Source organism: Oncorhynchus tshawytscha, linkage group LG05 (genome assembly GCF_018296145.1).
Source record: "Oncorhynchus tshawytscha isolate Ot180627B linkage group LG05, Otsh_v2.0, whole genome shotgun sequence".
NCBI classification, from domain to species: Eukaryota; Metazoa; Chordata; class Actinopteri; order Salmoniformes; family Salmonidae; genus Oncorhynchus; species Oncorhynchus tshawytscha.
In genome coordinates this window covers 79,329,414-79,349,413 of record NC_056433.1, presented here as the reverse complement: position 1 = coordinate 79,349,413, position 20,000 = coordinate 79,329,414, and the positions used below count along the sequence as shown (strand labels likewise).

Here is a 20,000-nt window from a genome sequence, read left to right as displayed (position 1 = left end):
CGTCGACTGCCCAAACATATCCGTATTCATACTGCAGGGACATAAACACGCACACCTACTGTATGTGTCAGCCCCACAGACAGGAGTCAACATGATGTGAGATGGGTTTAGATACCACAAGGTGGAGCTCTGAGACAGTGAACCATTCAGCAACACAACCAGAACACATGGAAGAAGAGAAGGGGTCATGGTATAATGGAAGGTAAAATATAAGCTCATTATAAAACTTCATACAATATTTATCTCACCTAATACATGTTCTGCCGTAACAATGGAGCTCTGTGACAGGGCACATCTAACTACGTAAACAGCTAAATGTCAAGACAGAGGTCCATTACAGAGGAGGCCAACAGCCAGACACGTCTAACCTGCGTTCCCTCCCTCCACCCGCCCAACAACCCCGGCCTGTTTGGGGAACGATAAAGGGGCTGTGGATACAACTGTACAACTCAGTTACCATGGGGGTGTGGATACAACTGTACAACCCAGTTACTTACCATGGGGGTGTGGATACAACTGTACAACTCAGTTACTTACCATGGGGGTGTGGATACAACTGTACAACTCAGTTACTTACCATGGGGGTGTGGATACAACTGTACAACTCAGTTACCATGGGGGTGTGGATACAACTGTACAACTCAGTTACCATGGGGGTGTGGATACAACTGTTCTACTCAGTTACCATGGGGGTGTGGATACAACTGTTCTACTCAGTTACCATGTGGGTGTGGATACAACTGTTCTACTCAGTTACCATGTGGGTGTGGATACAACTGTTCTACTCAGTTACCATGTGGGTGTGGATACAACTGTTCTACTCAGTTACCATGTGGGTGTGGATACAACTGTTCTACTCGTTACCATGGGGGTGTGGATACAACTGTTCTACTCAGTTACCATGGGGGTGTGGATACAACTGTTCTACTCAGTTACCATGGGGGTGTGGATACAACTGTTCTACTCAGTTACCATGGGGGTGTGGATACAACTGTTCTACTCAGTTACCATGGGGGTGTGGATACAACTGTTCTACTCAGTTACCATGGGGGTGTGGATACAACTGTTCTACTCAGTTACCATGGGGGTGTGGATACAACTGTTCTACTCAGTTACCATGGGGGTGTGGATACAACTGTTCTACTCAGTTACCATGGGGGTGTGGATACAACTGTTCTACTCAGTTACCATGGGGGTGTGGATACAACTGTTCTACTCAGTTACCATGGGGGTGTGGATACAACTGTTCTACTCAGTTACCATGGGGGTGTGGATACAACTGTTCTACTCAGTTACCATGGGGGTGTGGATACAACTGTTCTACTCAGTTACCATGGGGGTGTGGATACAACTGTTCTACTCAGTTACCATGGGGGTGTGGATACAACTGTTCTACTCAGTTACCATGGGGGTGTGGATACAACTGTTCTACTCAGTTACCATGGGGGTGTGGATACAACTGTTCTACTCAGTTACCATGGGGGTGTGGATACAACTGTTCTACTCAGTTACCATGGGGGTGTGGATACAACTGTTCTACTCAGTTACCATGGGGGTGTGGATACAACTGTTCTACTCAGTTACCATGGGGGTGTGGATACAACTGTTCTACTCAGTTACCATGGGGGTGTGGATACAACTGTTCTACTCAGTTACCATGGGGGTGTGGATACAACTGTTCTACTCAGTTACCATGTGGGTGTGGATACAACTGTTCTACTCAGTTACCATGGGGGTGTGGATACAACTGTTCTACTCAGTTACCATGGGGGTGTGGATACAACTGTTCTACTCAGTTACCATGGGGGTGTGGATACAACTGTTCTTCTCAGTTACCATGGGGGTGTGGATACAACTGTTCTACTCAGTTACCATGGGGGTGTGGATACAACTGTTCTACTCAGTTACCATGTGGGTGTGGATACAACTGTTCTACTCAGTTACCATGGGGGTGTGGATACAACTGTTCTTCTCAGTTACCATGGGGGTGTGGATACAACTGTTCTACTCAGTTACCATGGGGGTGTGGATACAACTGTTCTACTCAGTTACCATGTGGGTGTGGATACAACTGTTCTACTCAGTTACCATGGGGGTGTGGATACAACTGTTCTACTCAGTTACCATGGGGGTGTGGATACAACTGTTCTACTAAGTTACCATGGGGGTGTGGATACAACTGTTCTACTCAGTTACCATGGGGGTGTGGATACAACTGTTCTACTCAGTTACCATGGGGGTGTGGATACAACTGTTCTACTCAGTTACCATGGGGGTGTGGATACAACTGTTCTACTCAGTTACCATGGGGGTGTGGATACAAAGGAGGAAAAGCTGTCCGATTTCACGGTCGGTTGTCTCTCTTCTCTGACCAGCTGGTCTGAATGTTCAGCTGTGTGGTCGGGTCACCACGACCGTCTCGTTACCTCAGACCGGGTGTGAGTTAGTTAACTAGACAGAGTGAGTTAACCCCTCGACAAATGACAGCATGTCCCTTCTCTTCCCCTCCACCCTGCTCGTTCCCCCTTTCTCTTGGTCTATACGCAGTCAGTCGCGGGCCGGCCGGACATCCTCTAGCTCTCTAAAATACGAGCTGTTTGCTTTGCCCCTGCGAGCGCCCATAATTACGTGTTGTTTTTAACCCAAATCACTTCCAGCGATCAGTTACGCACCCTGCACCTCCTCTTCCCCATGCATCCCTCCCTCCTTCACTGGGCAGAAATATGTATTTTTCCTTTCCGCACGCTACGGCTGTCAGGGGGGATTTGAGAGACTAAAAGAGCCTGGAGAAACACTGGAGCTCTGAGTAACACAGCCTGACTGCCTGCCTCACAGGCTGCCTGGATAGTTGGCCTGCCTGCCTCACAGGCTGCCTGGATAGCTGGCCTGCCTGCCTCACAGGCTGCATGGATAGCTGGCCTGCCTACCTCACAGGCTGCATGGATAGCTGGCCTGCCTACCTCACAGGCTGCATGGATAGCTGGCCTGCCTACCTCACAGGCTGCATGGATAGCTGGCCTGCCTACCTCACAGGCTGCATGGATAGCTGGCCTGCCTACCTCACAGGCTGCATGGATAGCTGGCCTGCCTACCTCACAGGCTGCATGGATAGCTGGCCTGCCTACCTCACAGGCTGCATGGATAGCTGGCCTGCCTACCTCACAGGCTGCCTGGATAGCTGGCCTGCCTACCTCACAGGCTGCCTGGATAGCTGGCCTGCCTACCTCACAGGCTGCCTGGATAGCTGGCCTGCCTACCTCACAGGCTGCCTGGATAGCTGTCCTGCCTGCCTCACAGGCTGCCTGGATAGCTGGCCTGCCTACCTCACAGGCTGCCTGGATAGCTGACCTGCCTGCCTCACAGGCTGCCTGGATAGCTGTCCTGCCTGCCTCACAGGCTGCCTGGATAGCTGTCCTGCCTGTCTGACTACACCCTGGGCCTAGGAGAAAGAGACAGAAACACAGCTGGACCTCAGGTCAGCGCCTGGACTCTGGTTCTGGTGGTAGGGTTGAGGAGGAAAGGTTCAAATGACCACATTACGATAAAGAAGACCAGTTGATCAACAACTCCCTCACGCACTTCCTCATTCAGTGATGTGAGACATAAATCAGCTCATCTCGCACCTCATTCCAGGCGCGTGTGTTGTGACATTTTAAGAAGGAGCGTTGTGTTCGCAGACAAAGGGCCCTAGTGTTCCCAGCCTGGCCCTACAGGACCCAGTGAAGCCGGAATGAGGGTGTAGGGGTGAGGGTGTAGGGGTGAGGCATTGGGAACACATACTACAGGGGGCGGAGCCGTAGGGCACAGGAAGAGAATCAGGCCTTTTCCTCTGCGCCCATGACCCTCTGCTCCCTCCAAGCCCATGCATACGTCTGTCTCCTCCAGCCTCACCTCTCTCCGGCCCTGGCTCTCACCCCACAATGCTTTGATCTCTCCCCAGGCTGTCACTCTTCAGGTTACAGCTACCCACTGCTCAAGGGCTAAATAATCAGCTCCTCCTCCCTCCCTCTTTCTCTGTCTCACTCGCCTTGCTGTCACTCACTGACAGCCTCTCAAAGCACTCATTGATTCGCCCGTCTGCGTGTTGAGGGGGTCAGAAACTCTCCAATCACATGTTGTTGTGCACCTATAGTGAAACCCAGACACTTCTCTTTCCACGCGGTGACACGAACGACGCCCTCGTTCAGCCTGCGGAGCTCGGCCCGTTGAGGATTGGGCCACTCTCTCCCAACGACCCGGGACAAGAGACATTTTATATAGTTCATATAAAATAGCTTGTTATCATATTTATACAAATAACAGTGATTGTATTAAAACGATTTAAAAGACCCCATTCACACCATGTTTCACACCTAGTTTAGAATAAGCCCTGGAGCTGGCTTTGGTTATTGTGTTAACCTGGATCACTCTGGAGTACACTGGCCAAATTAAAACACTCTCACAGACGCCAATTCCCCCAGCTCGCTCAGTATATTTAAAAGGTATCCGTTACAAAGAGCTCAGGAAAAAGCCTTGTATGCGCTCGCTCTGTTCCTTTCCGTAGCTCTCTCTTTGCTTTCTGTTCCTCCCTCCCTCTAAAATCTGAAATAACTGTGGCATTCTATCTACTCTCAAGAGCAAACCTCTCAACAGCAGCCAACACAAACATACTTGCACAGGAAAAAACCTTCAACACGAGCTTTATCGCACGCAAGGAGATGTTCGATAATAAATAAGACAAATTACTCTCAATAAACTCTCCATTTCCACAACTATTCATCATTTTAACAGCACATAAAGTAGAGGAACTAAAAATGTGTTCAACACTACATATTAGGCCTGTTAGAGCCTGCTCCCTGTCTACATATTAGGCCTGTTAGAGCCTGCTCCCTGTCTACATATTAGGCCTGTTAGAGCCTGCTCCCTGTCTACATATTAGGCCTGTTAGAGCCTGCTCCCTGTCTACATATTAGGCCTGTTAAAGCCTGCTCCCTGTCTACATATTAGGCCTGTTAGAGCCTGCTCCCTGTCTACATATTAGGCCTGTTAGAGCCTGCTCCCTGGCTACATATTAGGCCTGTTAGAGCCTGCTCCCTGGCTACATATTAGGCCTGTTAGAGCCTGCTCCCTGTCTACATATTAGGCCTGTTAGAGCCTGCTCCCTGTCTACATATTAGGCCTGTTAGAGCCTGCTCCCTGTCTACATATTAGGCCTGTTAAAGCCTGCTCCCTGTCTACATATTAGGCCTGTTAGAGCCTGCACCCTGTCTACATATTAGGCCTGTTAGAGCCTGCTCCCTGTCTACATATTAGGCCTGTTAGAGCCTGCTCCCGGGCTACATATTAGGCCTGTTAGAGCCTGCTCCCGGGCTACATATTAGGCCTGTTAGAGCCTGCTCCCTGGCTACATTTTAGGCCTGTTAGAGCCTGCTCCCTGGCTACATATTAGGCCTGTTAGAGCCTGCTCCCTGGCTACATATTAGGCCTGTTAGAGCCTGCTCCCTGGCTACATATTAGGCCTGTTAGAGCCTGCTCCCTGGCTACATATTAGGCCTGTTAGAGCCTGCTCCCTGTCTACATATTAGGCCTGTTAGAGCCTGCTCCCTGTCTACATATTAGGCCTGTTAGAGCCTGCACCCTGTCTACATATTAGGCCTGTTAAAGCCTGCTCCCTGTCTACATATTAGGCCTGTTAAAGCCTGCTCCCTGTCTACATATTAGGCCTGTTAGAGCCTGCTCCCTGTCTACATATTAGGCCTGTTAGAGCCTGCTCCTGTTTACATATTAGGCCTGTTAGAGCCTGCTCCCTGTCTACATATTAGGCCTGTTAGAGCCTGCTCCCTGTCTACATATTAGGCCTGTTAGAGCCTGCTCCCTGTCTACATATTAGGCCTGTTAGAGCCTGCACCCTGTCTACATATTAGGCCTGTTAGAGCCTGCACCCTGTCTACATATTAGGCCTGTTAGAGCCTGATCCCTGTCTACATATTAGGCCTGTTAGAGCCTGCTCCCTGTCTACATATTAGGCCTGTTAAATCCTGCTCCCTCGCTACATATTGGGGATAGAAGTCCAGTCCACCCCCCCCAAAGGAGCCTCCAGGGGATGGGGATAGAAGTCCAGTCCACCCCCTGCCCTACTATGAGCTCACCTGCCGGGAAAGCCTCCAGCCTGGCCAATGTCTCCGTTCTGGTAGTCTGTGAAGAACTCTGGGCTGATGGTACCGTCTGCTGGGATGATCCCATCTGGGGGGGTGAGACATACACCTCAAAGTTAGAGACAAGTTCACTACTGTACTTCTCATCTCGCTCTCGCTCACTTCATCCATACCACATCCCCCTCTCTTTCTCCCCCTCCCTCTCCCCCCCCTCCTCTCTCCCTCCCTGTATACTTGCAGTGTAGAAAAAGTCACTCTCCAGAATGTCTGCCTCACTCCCTCCCTCCATGTATACCTGCGGTGTAGAAGAGGTCGGGTCTCTCCAGAATGTCTGCCTCCCACCCTCCATGTATACCTGCGGTGTAGAAGAGGTCGGGTCTCTCCAGAATGTCTGCCTCCCTCCCTCCCTCCATGTATACCTGCGGTGTAGAAGAGGTCGGGTCTCTCCAGAATGTCTGCCTCCCTCCCTCCCTCCATGTATACCTGCGGTGTAGAAGAGGTCGGGTCTCTCCAGAATGTCTGCCTCCTCCCTCCATGTATACCTGCGGTGTAGAAGAGGTCGGGTCTCTCCAGAATGTCTGCCTCCCTCCCTCCCTCCATGTATACCTGCGGTGTAGAAGAGGTCGGGTCTCTCCAGAATGTCTGCCTCCCACCCTCCATGTATACTGCGGTGTAGAAGAGGTCGGGTCTCTCCAGAATGTCTGCCTCCCTCCCTCCCTCCATGTATACCTGCGGCGTAGAAGAGGTCGGGTCTCTCCAGAATGTCTGCCTCCCTCCCTCCCTCCCTCCCTCCATGTATACCTGCGGTGTAGAAGAGGTCGGGTCTCTCCAGAATGTCTGCCTCCCTCCCTCCCTCCCACCCTCCATGTATACCTGCGGCGTAGAAGAGGTCGGGTCTCTCCAGAATGTCTGCCTCCCTCCCTCCCTCCATGTATACCTGCGGTGTAGAAGAGGTCGGGTCTCTCCAGAATGTCTCCCTCCCACCCTCCATGTATACCTGCGGTGTAGAAGAGGTCGGGTCTCTCCAGAATGTCTGCCTCCCTCCCTCCCTCCATGTATACCTGCGGTGTAGAAGAGGTCGGGTCTCTCCAGAATGTCTGCCTCCCTCCCTGCCTCCCTCCCTCCATGTATACCTGCGGTGTAGAAGAGGTCGGGTCTCTCTAGAATGTCTCCATTGTGCATGAATGCTTCTCCATCGTCTCCAAACATGAAGGGTTCTCCGTCGTCTCCCATGGCTCTGTTCTCCACCATCTCTAACCACTGGGAGTTGTGCCAGCGGAACTTCTCACTCTGGATCTTTCTCTCACACTCGTTATCATACTCCTACAATAGACAGAGACAGAGAGAGACATTGAGAGAAAGACAAAGAGAGACAAAGACAGAGAGAGAGAAAGAGAGAGACACAAAGACAGAGAGCGAGAGAGAGCGAGACAAACACAGCGAGTGCGAGACAGACAGCAAGAGAGAGAGAGCAACAGAGCGAGAAAGACAGACGGAGACAGAGAGAGAGCGAGAGAGACAGAGAGAGCGCGAGAAAGACAGAGAGAGCCATTAGGATGGGTTACTTAAGCAATAAGGCACGACGGGGTGTGGTATATGGCCAATATACCACGGCTAAGGGCTGTTCTTAGGCAAGACGCAGTGCCTGGACACAGCCCTTAGCCGTGGTATATTGGCCATATACCACAAACCCCGAGGTGCCTTATTGCTATTATAAACTGGTTACCAACGTAATTAGAGCAGTAAAAATACATGTGCTGTCAGCCAATCAGGATTCAGGGGTCTAACCACCCAGTTTATATTGGAGGTTAGGTACACACACAGATCAACAAACAGACACACACACACACACACACACACACACACACACACACACACACACACACACACACACACACACACAGACACACAGACACACAGACAGAAATCCACCATCTTCAATTGATTGAATCCCAGCCTTAGTAACAAACAGATTCTCTCCTTTTACACAGGAGGCCTCCAAACTAAACTAACAGTGTAATTAGCTGTAGGACAGTGAGGCCTCCAAACTAAACTAACAGTGTAATTAGCTGTAGGACAGTGAGGCCTCCAAACTAAACCAACAGTATAATTAGCTGTAGGAGAGTGAAGCCTCCAAACTAAACCAACAGTATAATTAGCTGTAGGAGAGTGAACCCTCCAAACTAAACCAACAGTATAATTAGCTGTAGGAGAGTGAACCCTCCAAACTAAACCAACAGTATAATTAGCTGTAGGAGAGTGAAGCCTCCAAACTAAACCAACAGTATAATTAGCTGTAGGAGAGTGAAGCCTCCAAACTAAACCAACAGTATAATTAGCTGTAGGAGAGTGAAGCCTCCAAACTAAACCAACAGTATAATTAGCTGTAGGAGAGTGAAGCCTCCAAACTAAACCAACAGTATAATTAGCTGTAGGAGAGTGAAGCCTCCAAACTAAACCAACAGTATAATTAGCTGTAGGACAGTGAAGCCTCCAAACTAAACCAACAGTATAATTAGCTGTAAGAGAGTGAAGCCTCCAAACTAAACCAACAGTATAATTAGCTGTAGGAGAGTGAAGCCTCCAAACTAAACCAACAGTATAATTAGCTGTAGGAGAGTGAAGCCTCCAAACTAAACCAACAGTATAATTAGCTGTAGGACAGTGAGGCCTCCAAACTAAACCAACAGTATAATTAGCTGTAGGACAGTGAGGCCTCCAAACTAAACCAACAGTATAATTAGCTGTAGGACAATGAAGCCTCCAAACTAAACTAGCAGTATAATTAGCTGTAGGAGAGTGAACCCTCCAAACTAAACCAACAGTATAATTAGCTGTAGGAGAGTGAAGCCTCCAAACTAAACCAACAGTATAATTAGCTGTAGGAGAGTGAAGCCTCCAAACTAAACCAACAGTATAATTAGCTGTAGGAGAGTGAAGCCTCCAAACTAAACCAACAGTATAATTAGCTGTAGGACAGTGAACCCTCCAAACTAAACCAACAGTATAATTAGCTGTAGGACAGTGAACCCTCCAAACTAAACCAACAGTATAATTAGCTGTAGGAGAGTGAAGCCTCCAAACTAAACCAACAGTATAATTAGCTGTAGGACAGTGAACCCTCCAAACTAAACCAACAGTATAATTAGCTGTAGGACAGTGAACCCTCCAAACTAAACCAACAGTATAATTAGCTGTAGGAGAGTGGCTGGCAGGACATCAGGGAGGGCTGGGGAATGGGCCAAAACACTGACTGCTATATTGTTCCATCCAGGGATTGTCAGATCCCCCACAGACTACTAAAGAATCCCACAATGCACTGTTCTGTGTGCCAGCACCCTTATGATGCTGTTACTAATAAAAAATGTGGTGTGGTGCGATGGATGGTGCTGTGATGGGGCTGTGTGTGTGTGTGTGTGTGTGTGTGTGTGTATGTATGTGTGTGTAGCTTGGCTGAGGAAGGTTGAGGACATCCACAGATTCTGTTTTCCTTTCTCTGCGGGGGCCATGTGGGAGTTAAAGGCCTTCTTTGAGCCACTTCATGCGTTCAGGCCCTGCAGATTAATCATCTAGACCCAGAGCAGAGCCTGCTGACAGCCATTCGAGGCCTCAAACGGACCCATTGTCGCATCGCAGGGCCCAAAGTGGCAGTGACACTTTTTGTCAAAGTGCAGACTTATGACATGGCTAAAGTGGATTAATGACTACACTGCTGATTTCCCCAGGACTATTAGTCTGTAGTAAGGGCTTGATATGAGGCCTAATCCATCATAACCAGAAAGCTGAGCTCATGATGTCTAAGAGAAAAGGAGTCAGCGGATATAAAACAATGTTCAGAGCATTTCTCGATGTTCCTCCTTAGAGAAAATCTGAATCTAAGAATATCCCCATGAATTATGTTTCTGTCTGACCTAGAAGAACCATCTATACGCAAGTTTCTCTCTCGCTCTCTGAGGGGTGTGTGTGTGATCAAAGAGGAACGATTCAAGAACACACAGTAATGGCGTGTGCTGCTAAGGTAGCCTGCAGCTCTGAAGACTAATGATTGTGTGTGAGAGTATGTGTGAGTGAGTGTGTGAGAATGTGTGTGTGTGTGTCTCTCTCCAAGGCAGGGTCTGCTTTCTCTCCCACCTTCCCTGTTCTGCTCTGACATTCTCCAGAGCCTGTCCTGGTCTTTCATGTGGTTCACAGCTTAATAGTTCTCACTGATAATTTCAATGAAACACTTCCTCTCCCCCCACTACCTTCCACAGCCCACAACCCGGCTGGCTGTAGTCTACTGCTAATTACACTGATCTCAGGTCTGTGACAGATCACACTATGACTGGGACTTAAAAACACACCCGTCAATCAAAATCTGACCCAGGAATTTAGTTTCCCAGTCCAGGCAATCTGAACAGTACTATTTCCTATGTGCCTACCTACATTAAGTAGGAATGGATCAGGAAAACCAGGATTTTGGCTCAGGTATAGGCTAGGTCAGTTTAATTTAGAAATGAATGGGAAGAAGAATTACAGAAAAGCAGGAATTGATTCCTGATTAATCAGGAAGAAAACCATTCATGATATAGGGTAACTTGGGGATGAGACATTATGCCTAGAGAGGGAGGGAGGGAGGGAGGGAGGGAGGGAGGGGGAGGGAGGGAGGGAGGGAGGGAGGGAGGGAGGGAGGGAGGGAGGGAGGGAGGGAGGGAGGGAGGGAGGGAGGGAGGGAGGGAGGGGGAGGGAGGGAGGGAGGGAGGGAGGACAGACAGGTACTCACAGCAATGATGTCCAGTGTGTTGTTACAGACTTTCCGTATCTCAGCGTTCTTGTCGTGCATCAGGTCAATGAGGTAGGCAGGAGCCTCTGGAGAGAGGGAGTCCAGTAAAGGACAACAGGAAGGGAGGGAGGGAGTCCCGTAGAGGACAACAGGAAGGGAGGGAGGGAGTCCAGTAGAGGACAACACATGGAGGGAGGGGACAACAGAGGGAGGGAGAGAGGGATACTGTCTCTACATTTCTAGCCCTTTACCCTATCATTTTGCTGTTCTTTCTCCTCAGACACATCATTCAACGATGTCTGTTTAATCAAGATCCCAGTGACAGAAAGAAGCGAGGAAAGACTGCTTTTTCTCTTTCATTTCTTGAAGAGACACGAGACAGTTGCCCTGTGGCCAAATGAACAACTCTTACATTTCCTGTGATGAGAAAGATATTGTAAAGCAGAAAGCCTCTCCCAAGGCAGACCACTTGGTAGAGATCCCTCTGTAATATTCTCCACAGAAAGAAAAACATCTAGCAAATATTACCGCAAACCATTTGTAATTTTACGTACACCGCCTCCGATTCCAACTGTACAGCATTACACTGTGTGGAGCACTGAGGTCATTGATGGGGTGATTTTTACTGCAACATTGAAAGAAGCAGAGACATGGTATAGGGTGGTACTGTTGGTTACCACGGTAACACATAATACAGTACAGAGTGTGAGGTAATTATGGGGTGAAGTTTTAAGTAATTTAGGAGTGGGACATTGAAGGATCATTTGGGCTGTAGTTCTGAGATGAATTGTATTGTGGGAAGAGAAAGGATACGTGTGTCCTTGATGATGACGTCCCTGGTGGCCTGGTGGACCACCATCTGGTACAACACATAGACAATCTGACACACAAACTCGTCATCCTCCTGTTGGGCTATAGGGAGGGAGAGAGAGAGACAGAGAGAGGTGAAACAACACAGACAATCTGATCATCCTCCTGTTGGGCTATAGGGAGGGAGAGAGAGAGACAGAGAGAGGTGGTACAACACATAGACAATCTGACACACAAACTCGTCATCCTCCTGTTGGGCCATAGGGAGGGAGAGAGAGAGACAGAGAGAGGTGAAACACAGACAATCTGATCATCCTCCTGTTGGGCTATAAGGAAGGTGAGAGAGACAGAGAGAGGTGAAACAACACAGACAATCTGATCGTCCTCCTGTTGGGCTATAGGGAGGGAGAGAGAGAGACAGAGAGAGGTGAAACAACACAGACAATCTGATCGTCCTCCTGTTGGGCTATAGGGAGGGAGAGAGAGACAGAGAGAGGTGAAACAACACAGACAATCTGATCGTCCTCCTGTTGGGCTATAGGGAGGTAGAGAGAGACAGAGAGAGATTCTGCAAAAATATCCTCCGTGTACAACGTAGAACACCAAATAATGCATGCAGAGCAGAATTAGGCCGATACCCACTAATTATCAAAATCCAGAAAAGAGCCGTTAAATTCTACAACCACCTAAAAGGAAGCGATTCACAAACCTTCCATAACAAAGCCATCACCTACAGAGAGATGAACCTGGAGAAGAGTCCCCTAAGCAAGCTGGTCCTGGGGCTCTGTTCACAAACACAAACACACCCTACAGAGCCCCAGGACAACAGCACAATTAGACCCAACCAAATCATGAGAAAACAAAAAGATAATTACTTAACACATTGGAAAGAATTAACAAAAAAACAGCAAACTAGAATGCTATTTGGCCCTACACAGAGAGTACACAGCGGCAGAATACCTGACCACTGTGACTGACCCAAAATTAAGGAAAGCTTTGACTATGTACAGACTCAGTGAGCATAGCCTTGCTATTGACAAAGGCCGCCGTAGGCAGACATGGCTCTCAAGAGAAGACAGGCTATGTGCTCACTGCCCACAAAATTAGGTGGAAACTGAGCTGCACTTCCTAACCTCCTGCCCAATGTATGACCATATTAGAGAGACATATTTCCCTCAGATTACACAGATCCACAAAGAGTTCGAAAACAAATCCAATTTTGAAAAACTCCCATATCTACTGGGTGAAATTCCACAGTGTGCCATCACAGCAGCAAGATTTGTGACCTGTTGCCACGAGAAAAGGGCAACCAGTGAAGAACAAACACCATTGTAAATACAACCCATATTTATGCTTATTTATCTTGTGTCCTTTAACCATTTGTACATTGCTAAAACACTGTATATATATATAATATGACATTTGTAATGTCTTTACTGTTTTGAAACTTCTGTATGTGTAATGTTTACTGTTAATTTTTGTTGTTTTTCACTTTATATATTCACCTTGTATGTTGTCTACCTCACTTGCTTTGGCAATGTTAACACATGTTTCCCATGCCAATAAAGCCCTTGAATTGAATTGAATTGAGAGGTGAAACAACACAGACAATCTGATCGTCCTCCTGTTGGGCTATAGGGAGGGAGAGAGAGAGACAGAGAGAGGTGAAACAACACAGACAATCGGATCATCCTTCTGTTGGGTAGACACACAGGCACAGACATATGGAGGTCAGGACACAGAGCTCCCCTGAAAATTGTAGTATTTCACTGGAATAACCTCCATTCTGCTCTATCTTAACATTAACCCTCTAGAGAGTGGAACCGATCATGGGTCCTAACTACTACCTACCGTTGAGCAGCTCGATGAGAGCAGGGATGATGCCAGACTTGGCCATTGTGGCAGCACAGGAGTCGTCCATGGACACCGTCCCTATCATGATCACCACCTCTAGGATAAGGTCATCCTCTGCCGAGCCTGGTGGTGGGTGGGGGCAGAGGTCAGGGTTCAAAGAGATCAAAGCTGAGAAGGTGGAGGTCACTAAGGTCAAAGGTAACAGGCCCCAGTGCGTGTGCTCTCTAACATCATCCCATGATGTAGGACCAGTCAGTGACACAGAGAGTGTTGTTGAAGGTTATCGGTTAGAGAGGTTGGGGGGGGGAGCCATTGGATCTACTTTTGTTCAAATTGAAAAACTTGGTATGGTCCAAAAGCCTTTACTTGTCAAATCACATTGTATTGGTCGCATACACATATTTTGCAGATGTTATCGCAGATGCAACTAAATGCTTAAGTTTCTAGCTCCAACAGTGCAGTAATATCTAACAATACACACACACACAAAAATCAAGAAATATCAGAACAAGCAATGTCAGAGTCCGAAACATAGCATCATGCTGTGGGGATGTTTTTTTAGCGGCAGGGATGGGAGACTAGTCAGGATCGATGGAAAGATGAACGGAGCAAAGTACAGAGAGATCCTTGATGAAAACTTGTTCTACAGCGCTCAGGACCTCAGACTGGGGCGTAGGATAACCTTCCAACAGGACAACGGCCATAAGCACACAGCCAAGACAACACAGCACTGGCTTCGGGACAAGTCTCTGAATGTCCTTGAGTGAGCCAGCCAGAGCCCGGACTTGTACCTGATCGAACATTTCTCGGGAGACCTGAAAATAGCTGTGCAGCAACGCTCCCCATCTAACCTGATAGAGCTTGAGAGGATCTGTAGAGAAGAATGGGACAAACTCCCCAAATACAGGTGTGCCAAGCTTGTAGTGTCATACCCAAGAAGACTCGATGCTGTAATCTCTGCCAAAGGTGCTTCAACAAAGTACTGAGTAAAGGGTCTGAATAATAATGTAAATGTGATAAGTTTTTTTATTTCTAATACATTTGCAAAAATGTCTAAAAACCTGTTTTTGCTTAGTCATTATGGATTATTGTGTGTAGATTGATGAGGGGAGTGATGTGATGTGTACACAGAGGAACTTGAAGCTTTTCACCCTCTCCACTGCGGCCCCTCTCCACGTGGATGGGGGCGGGCTCTCAACATGGATGGGGGCGGGCTCTCAACATGGATGGGGGCGGTCTATCAACATGGATGGGGGCGGGCTATCAACATGGATGGGGGTGGGCTATCAACATGCATGGGGGCGAGCTCTCTCTGCAGTCTCCTAAAGTCCAATATCATCTCCTTCATTTGTTGACGTTGAGGGAAGCGTTATTATCCTGGCACCACTCCACCAGGGCCCTCACCTTCTCCCTGTAGGCTGTCTCGTTGTTGTTGGCAAATCAGGCCTACCACTGTTGAGTTGGAGATGTGCGTGGCCACGTAGAGTACAGGAGGGGACTGAGCACGCACTTTTGTGGGGCCACCGTGTTGATGAACAGCGTGGCGGATGTGCTGTTACCTACCTTCAGCACCTGGGGTTGGCCCGTCAGGAAGTCTTGGATCCAGTTGCACATGGAGGGGTTTAAACTCAGGGCCCTGAGTTTAGTGATGAGCTTGGAGGGCATTATGGTGTTGAAGGCTGAGCTGTAGTTGATGAACATGATTCTTACATAGGTATTCCTCTTGTTTTTAGCTCATCCGGCAGCAAGGCTTCAGTGTCCAAAACGTGGCTGGCTTTCCCCTTATTATTCGTGATTGTCTCTGCCTCATACGTCTTGCATTTGAGACGTTGAATTGTGACTACACTTTGTCCCTGTACTGTCGTTTTGCCTCTTTGATTGCCTTAGAGGGCATAGCTGGTCTGTTTGTACACGTTCGTGTTCCCAGTCACCTTGGCGTGGTTTAATGGGGTGGTTAGCGCTTTTCAGTTTTGTGCGAATGCTGCCATTTATCCAATTTTTTTGGTTTGGATAAGTTCTAATCATCACAGTAAGAACAACATCCTCTATGTACCTGATGAACTCAGTCACTGAGTCAGTGTATACGTTAATACTATTCCCAGTCTGCGTGATCAAACAGTCTTGAAGCATAGATTCTGATTGGTCAGACCAATATTAAAACTGTCCTTACTACGGGTATTTTCTTTTTAAGTATCTGCCTATAGCAAAATGGAGGCGTGATCTGATTTGCCGAAGGGAGGACGAGGGAGGGCATTGTAGACATTACAGTAACAGTGTTCAAGAGTGATTGAGGGGCACAGATGTGTTGATATTTTCCTCAGATTTCCTTTATTCAAGTCTCCTGCTATAACAAACGCAGCTTCAGGATATGTGGTTCCCAGTTTGCACAAAGTCCAGTGTAGTTCCTTGAGAGCTGTCGCGGAGTCGGCTTGGGGGTGGACATATACGGCCGTGACGATGACTGAAGAGAATTCTCTCAGGAGGTAATGCGGCCGGCATTTGATGGTGAGATACTCCAGATCAGGAGAACAAAGGAACTGGAGTTCCTGTACGCTACCACAATCACACCATGAGTACTTAATCATGAAACATACACCTCTGCCTTTCTTTTTCTCTGAGAGTTCTTTCTTCCTGTCTGCGCGATATATGGAAAACCCTGCTGGCTGAATGAAGGAGGACAGCATATCCGGAGAGAGCCATGATTCAGTAAAACAGAGTATGTAACAGTTCCTGATGTCTCTCTGGAAGGAGATCCTCACCCTAAGCCTGTCTACTTTATTGTCCAGGGACTGAGCGTTAGCGCGTAATATACTCGGAAGCGGTGGATGGTATGCATGCTTCCTGAGTCTCACTATGAACCAACTCCTTGTTCCTCTTTTCCGGGGATGACGACTTGGAGCAGCCCCTGGCATGAACGGAATTGCCTCGGAAGTTCAAACAAAGGATCCAATTCAGGGAATTAGAACGTCTGGTTGAAATTCTGGTGAGTGACCGCTGATCTAATTTCCCAAAGTTATTTCCGGTTGTAGGTAATAATGCAAGAAACATTCCGAGCAAATAATTTAAGAAATAACACAAACAAAAAGTTGTCTAGGAGCTAGAAACAGGGCAACCATGTCTATTGGCACCATCTTGTCATCTTTCTCAAATTCATCAGGGTGAATGCACCTGTAAGTTACAGCATCAGTCCCCCCCAACTTTTATCCCCCTCTCTGCCTCCCTCCCTCCATGGTTTGAGGCGGTCTTTGAGGCCTACCTGGTTTGAGGTGGTCTTTGAGGCCTACCTGGTTTGGGGTGGCCTTTGAGGCCTACCTGGTTTGAGGTGGTCTTTGAGGCCTACCTGGTTTGAGGTGGTCTTTGAGGCCTACCTGGTTTGGGGTGGCCTTTGAGGCCTACCTGGTTTGGGGTGGCCTTTGAGGCCTACCTGGTTTGGGGTGGCCTTTGGGCCTACCTGGTTTGAGGTGGTCTTTGAGGCCTACCTGGTTTGGGGTGGTCTTTGAGGCCTACCTGGTTTGAGGTGGTCTTTGAGGCCTACCTGGTTTGAGGTGGTCTTTGAGGCCTACCTGGTTTGAGGTGGTCTTTGAGGTAGGGCACCAGGTTGTACTCCTTCAGCACCAGTTCCCAGTCCAGGTCAGGGATGGTGAGGTTAGCCAGAGTCCCCAGACACTCTATCACATACTCCTCCCTCTCCTCTGCTCCCATCTGAGCCGCTAGGTCACCCACATAGTCCTTATGAGGTACGAGAAGGGGGTTGGTTACTATAGAGACACAGGGCAGGGTTCAGCACTACAATATTTGTTCTAATAGTGTAGCTATGGATTCAGTTACTAGCATAAGAACACACGTAGCTATGGATTCAGTAACTAGCATAAGAACACAGATCATGTGAGCCTGTCTAGCCTTATCCGTCTATATCCATACTAAGCATGTTGAAGCTCATCAGTGTTAAGAGTGTGAGTAAGTTCAGTACTCACTATGAAGAGGTTCTTGGTGGGTCCGTCATGTTGTGACAAGTTCCTGATCATCTTCATGATAAGAACATCCTTTAACTTCAGACCCCTCTTCATCAGCATCTTCAGACCATTACCTAGGCACAGGAGAGCAGCATTAGGAGTGTGTGTGTGTGTGTGTGTGTGTGAGTGTGTGTGTGTGTGTGAGTGTTGTACCTTCACAGATGACCTGTGCGTTCCTCTTGTTGGCAGCCAGGTTGATGCAGAAGGAGATGAGCTCAGGTTCCATGTGGCTCTCACCACACTCAAACAGCATCTTCATCAACTGTCAATCAATCATCAGTACCAATTCATCATCAATCATTATAGTTGGCCAGCAGTCAGTCAGTGTGTTATGGGTGTCTGTTGCCAAGCCTTTCTTTCTACTGTTTGTGTATGGATGTTTGCTTGGCGACATCATTGGCTGAGTGGATGAATCACATCATCACCATGTTGATGACACTGGTCTACATAGCTTCCATACAGTCATTTAGTGGGTCGCCATGGTGACACAGGTTGGGTTAAGAGCAGAGTACGGGAACAGGCAGCCCTTCCCTGAGGTGAGCAGAAAGGTAGAGGTACAGTACACTCGTTGCTGTCTAATCAGGTCTGTGCCTGTCAAGACCCTGGAGGGGAAACCTGAAAGGGCTTGCAAACAGACAACGAGGAGAGAGAGAAATAGAGAGCAAGAGAGAGATGGAGAGAGGGAGGGGTTGGGAGAAAGAGAGAGGGAGTGGCCACCAGGAAACGGCCTTGGAGGTCAACTTTGGGCGTGCACAGGTTCAAAAACGAGTCGCCCACAGCCCCTGCCCTCTGCTCCCCGTCTCCCAGCTCTCCTTCTCTGATTTAACATTAAACAGGAAAGGCTTTAAGCAGGGGCACTGCAGGCCCGCTCCCTGTGAGGAGTCAGCAGTGTGCAATCACACACACACACACAGGCCCCGAGTCGGGTATCACATACCAGGGGCCCTGGACCCCAAATCAGCCCCGTCTAGACTCTCTGGCACCTGCCTCTGCTTATTTACCACAGCACAGCCAGAGGAGGCCTAGCGCCATACTACACAGCACACCCTCACTATCTAACCCCTCACTGCCCTCCACCCCCACTATCTAACCCTTCACTGCCCTCCACCCCCACCATCTAACCCCTCACTCCCCTCCACCCCCACTATCTAACCCCTCACTCCCCTCCACCCCCACTATCTAACCCCTCACTGCCCTCCACCCCCCACCCCCACTATCTAACCCCTCACTCCCTCCACCCCCACTCCCCCTCACCCCTCCACCCCCACTATCTAACCCCTTACTGCCCTCCACCCCCACTATCTAACCCCCTCACTCCCTCCACCCCCACTCCACCCCCCCCCACTATCTAACCCCTCACTCTCCACCCCCACTCCAACCCCTCACTCCCCTCCACCCCACTATCTAACCCCTCACTCACTGCCCTCCACCCCCACTATCTAACCCTTCACTGCCCTCCACCCCCACCATCTAACCCCTCACTCCCCTCCACCCCCACTATCTAACCCCTCACTGCCCTCCACCCCCACTATCTAACCCCTCACTGCCCTCCACCCCCACTATCTAACCCCTCACTCCCTCCACCCCCACTATCTAACCCCTCACTCCCCTCCACCCCCTACCACTCACTGCCCTATCTAACCCCTCACTCCCTCCACCCCCACTATCTAACCCCTCACTCCCCTCCACCCCCACTATCTAACCCCTCACTGCCCTCCACCCCCACCATCTAACCCCTCACTGCCCTCCACACCCCCACTATCTAACCCCTCACTCCCTCCACCCCCACTATCTAACCCCCCTCACTGCTCTCCACCCCCACTATATAACCCCTCACTGCCCTCCACTCCTCTTGATCTAATCCCTCACTGCCCTCCACCCCTCCCTATCTAACCCCTCACTGCCCTCCACCCCCCTCATGATCTAACCCCTCACTGCCCTCCACCCCTCCCTATCTAACCCCTCACTGCCCTCCACATCTAAACACTCACTGCCCTCCACCCCTCATGATCTAATCCCTCACTGCCCTCTACCCCTCATGATCTAATCCCTCACTGCCCTCTACCCCTAACTATCTAACCCCTCACTCCCCTCCACCCCTCACTCCTCCTCTCTATCTTTCCTCCCTGGGCCTGGGGCAAGGCCTGACCCAGCTCTTCTCCCCTCTACCTCTCCCCCTGGGCCTGGGGTCAGGCCTTGCCCAAGGCCCAGGGGGAGAGGTAGAGAGAAGAGCTAGGTCAGGCCTGCCTGCCTGGTAGAGAGGAGAAGAGCTGGGTCAGGCCTGCCTGGTAGAGAGGAGAAGAGCTGGGTCAGGCCTGCCTGGTAGAGAGGAGAAGAGCTGGGTCAGGCCTGGTAGAGAGAATCGAGAGAAAGGAAAAGGAGTAGGGGAGGGAAGGATATGTTGAGCTGGCCAAAGAGCAAGGGCAA

The 20,000-nt window shown here is 49.2% G+C and overlaps 1 protein-coding gene across 3 annotated transcripts in view; it reads right to left on the bottom strand.

Moving 5' to 3' along the window:
* kifap3a (kinesin-associated protein 3a) overlaps positions 1–20,000 on the bottom strand; it is a 36,054-nt gene that overhangs the window by 1,578 nt on the left and 14,476 nt on the right. For all 3 annotated transcript variants that reach the window (XM_042322441.1, XM_042322442.1, XM_042322443.1), the window contains 9 exons: positions 17,727–17,835; positions 17,535–17,647; positions 17,124–17,289; positions 13,558–13,683; positions 11,710–11,808; positions 10,897–10,982; positions 7,268–7,457; positions 6,129–6,222; positions 1–31 (listed from right to left, as the gene is read on the bottom strand). The exon at positions 1–31 is cut by the window's left edge. In XM_042322441.1, coding sequence (XP_042178375.1) covers positions 1–31; positions 6,129–6,222; positions 7,268–7,457; positions 10,897–10,982; positions 11,710–11,808; positions 13,558–13,683; positions 17,124–17,289; positions 17,535–17,647; positions 17,727–17,835 — 1,014 coding nt within the window. The remainder of the gene's footprint in view (positions 32–6,128; positions 6,223–7,267; positions 7,458–10,896; positions 10,983–11,709; positions 11,809–13,557; positions 13,684–17,123; positions 17,290–17,534; positions 17,648–17,726; positions 17,836–20,000) is intronic.